Genomic DNA, 3,631 nt, shown 5'->3' with positions numbered 1-3,631 from the left:
TGGATAATTTCTCCCTGAGGAATTAGCATTTTTTAAAAAATACATGGAAGGACAGGCTGGGCTGTATTTCACAGATTCCATGAACATCACAGCATGAATAAGAAAAGCTGTAATGTCTCACTGATCACAATAACAAAAGGGTGTTCACATGTCACAAGGAGCCTCATCAAGGCCTTCTCATTTTTCATTCTGCTGTCTCTTTTAAATCTGCATGCTGATGTGCAGAAATACAACAGCTCTCAATTAATAATTTGTCCCTTTACACACACACAAATAACTATTTTACATATTATTTTATAGGCCAGAGTTTCAGCCTATGCCTTTTCTTTTCTTTTCTTTTTTCTTTTCTTTTCTTTTCTCTTTTCTTTTCTTTTCTTTTCTCTTTTCTTTTCTTTTCTTTTCTTCTTAGCAGCCATATCCAAAAAATGAAAAGCACAAAGTACGTCACCTTGAGAGATAGAAATAACAAGACAAACACCACTGTAAAAGGGTTTGGTGCCTTTTTCACTGTGGAAACAAGGAACGTCTGATTGCCAGTCTTCTGTTACTCAGCAATAGGTTGAATCAGAATTCAAGACCCATAAAGAAAATATCAGAGCAAAAGAAAAAGAATTTGGTCGAGGCCCAATATTCACCACTTGTTGGATCATGGTGTTGAAGGTGGTTTGGGAGAGGGGCAGGAACCTTGACTATCAAAGCTGGCTGCACGGCCATGCCACTGTGGAAAGAAAAAAGGCAGCTGATTTTTTTATATATCGTCATAAGCAGTTCACAAACTAATTTAGTTCTTCTATTTGGGTTTAGACACCAATGAAACCTCTGCATAAGTGGGTAGTCTCATTAGTTTAAATTTAAGAGAGGACCCAATTACATTCATGCATTTCTTTCCATGGACCTAGTGGCAATCTCCATTAATATGCTGGAACGCCTGCATGCACTGAAAAGTCAATTTCGATTGGATCCAGGCTTAATCCTGCTTATAGTGAAACCAATAAATAAGTGGAATAAAATAAAAAATAACTGCTGATTTAAATGTTCTACATTAGGGATGATTAAGTTTGGATTTAAAATATATAGCTTTCCTAAATGGAGATTAGCATTTCTGGGAATTTTTTTTTTTACATTTTTTTTGCACCATGAGAATAACTGTCTACACTTTGCTGAATTTAAAAATTATAGAATTTGTAATATGTAAAATGGGGAAAGACATGATGTAGGCCAAGAGGGATTATGTTTCTCATTATTAAAAAATACAGCTTCTGAAAGCTGTAGATGGAATTAAGAAGATGATGTCTCTGGAGAGGGCTTTAGAAAAGATAGAGGACAAAGATTCACAGATATCAACATTGAGTCATATGATGGAATTATTGATACAGGCTCTGAGAAAGATAATGTTTATACTGGATTACTAATTGTATTTAAGCAATCAAGGAAAAATTTCAATATGCTAATGAACATGCCAGCACAATTTATAAAATAATAATTACTGTTCTATATAATTTCCCCAAATGTAATGTTTATAATGAAAAAAAAAGTAGAAATTCTTATCCACAGGATTACTGTTATCGAGACAAAAGTATAGAGAGAGATGATGGAATAAGACGGTCTCTGTAAATCCAAAGAAGGATATAATAAAATATTCTTTCTATTCTTCTAAAGTATTCTGTATGTATGTAAGATTTGGTGTCATTTTGTATAACTGGGCACTTTTGAATGCTGCTGCTGTTATTATATTATTATGGTTATTCCTGGGATGGTGACATTATTTGGTGTGTGGCGTTTTTTCTTTTGACAGCAGCATCAGAATTTCATTTTAATGTATGCCATTGTGTATGCAGAAAAATGACAATAAAAGTTATCTCTCTCCTCTCCTCTCCTCTCCTCTCCCCTCCTCTCCTCTCCTCTCCTCTCCCCTCCCTTTATCTCATCTCATCTCATCTCATCTCATCCCATCCCATCCCATCCCATCCCACCTTACCTTACCTTACCTTACCTTACCTTACCTTACCTTACCTTACCTTACCTTTCCTTACCTTACCTTACCTTACCTTACCTTACCTTACCTTACCTTACCATCTATTCTTTCCCAATTTCATGCTCTTTACAAACATTAATGTAATCATTCATAATTCCCAGCCAACATAGTCAAAGGGTTGAAATGAAATATATTGGAAAAGCTTCAAAATACAGAAGGCTTTCTTATAATAGAAGGTCCTCATACAGCAAAAGCAAGAAAACCAAAGATAATTTTTAAAAGTCTTCTAAACAAAGTGGAAAAAAAGAGGACAAACTGAGGGAGTGAGCAATGATACAGCAGCACAGAAAGGACATAAGCAGAGAAAGGGGGGACTTTAATGATAAGAGAACATTAGAAGACAGGGCAAAACAAAGCCAATGCAGAGAAATCAATGCATATTAATAAGGCAGAACAAGGTCCCACAGAGACCTTACCAACAAAATACTCTGCAAATATATTAGGAAAAAGTTATTAGAAAGAGGACGTGGTGAGAGAGAAGATGGGGAACTGATTTCTATGCAAGGGTAAGCAAAATGATGGATGAATGATCAGCAAACTAAGATTACTTAGCAGAAATGTGTATAGTTGCATGAGAGGAATGTAGCATGAATAAAGATGAGATTTGCACTAAAAATAGTTGACAAACTGGTTAGGACTTAGAAAAGAATTAAAATGAAACAGGGAAGGCCTCAATTTGCCTACAATATTATTAAAAAAACACCCTCCCCAAAAGCAATAAGAATCGGAAAACAGGAGACTTCCGGTGGGACGGCACGCCGATGGCGGCTCGTTTCGGAGCCGTCCTCTTGGGAAGGCGTCAGAGCCAGCAAGAACAGCGGCCAGCAGCTGTTCAGCGGCTTGGAACCTTGTGCCCCGGAAGAAGGGGTCGAGGTGAGTACTCCTGGATAGGAGTAGAGTCCCCAAAGCTCTCCCTTTATTTCGGGAGAGCGAAATTGGGTACTCCTCCGGAGTCCGGGAAATCTCCGCCTCCCAAGTGCCTTTGTTCCCTTTTTTGGGGGGGAACGAAGCCAGTCGTTGCCTCCATTTCTGTGAATTATAGAAAACTGTGAGTAAATAATAACCAGACGGAACTGACCAGGGGAAATTGGACTTGAGTAACTTAAGACCTTAACTCAATTTATTAACATCTTCTTTAAAGTTAAGTTGAAATGAGGAAAAAAAAAAATGGCTGCGGTTTGCCGTTTTTTTATAGATGAGATTGACTTTCCTTTTTAACTTTCACTTTCCTGCAGCGTTGAATGAGGAGGGAAATTGTTACCCCTTGGCTTAAGGTTGTAACTTTGATATATTTTTTCTTTGGGTTTATGGAAAGTTTTGGTGATTATTTTTTTTTCCTTTTAACGGAGAGAATTTTGGATTTGGATTTTGGATTTCCCCCCCTCTTTTTTTTCTCAGAGGCTTGGATTAAAGAAGTTTGAAAAATGGCTTTGTTTAATGGAACTTCCGCTTTGTTTAAAGATCTTCAACAGTCTATAAGGATATAGAGAAGAGGCAGTGATGGACTCAGCTGTGACTTTGGGATGCAATTTTAATACTTATAGAAATGGAAAATTATGGTATTGCACCTCAAGGGAAGCAGTTGGGGGATATTAT

General features: G+C 37.0%; 1 protein-coding gene across 1 annotated transcript in view; it reads right to left on the bottom strand.

Moving 5' to 3' along the window:
* Positions 1 to 454: 454 nt before the first annotated feature.
* Positions 455 to 3,631, bottom strand: part of SYT6 (synaptotagmin 6) — an 80,302-nt gene continuing 77,125 nt past the window's right edge. The window contains exon 7 of the mRNA XM_029284335.1: positions 455 to 718. Coding sequence (XP_029140168.1) covers positions 647 to 718 — 72 coding nt within the window. The 3' untranslated portion in view covers positions 455 to 646. The remainder of the gene's footprint in view (positions 719 to 3,631) is intronic.

The sequence above is a fragment of the Protobothrops mucrosquamatus genome, unplaced genomic scaffold, assembly GCF_001527695.2.
Source record: "Protobothrops mucrosquamatus isolate PMUCROS unplaced genomic scaffold, P.Mucros_1.0 scaffold545, whole genome shotgun sequence".
Classification (NCBI taxonomy): Eukaryota; Metazoa; Chordata; class Lepidosauria; order Squamata; family Viperidae; genus Protobothrops; species Protobothrops mucrosquamatus.
This window is presented reverse-complemented; position numbering and strand designations above follow the sequence as displayed.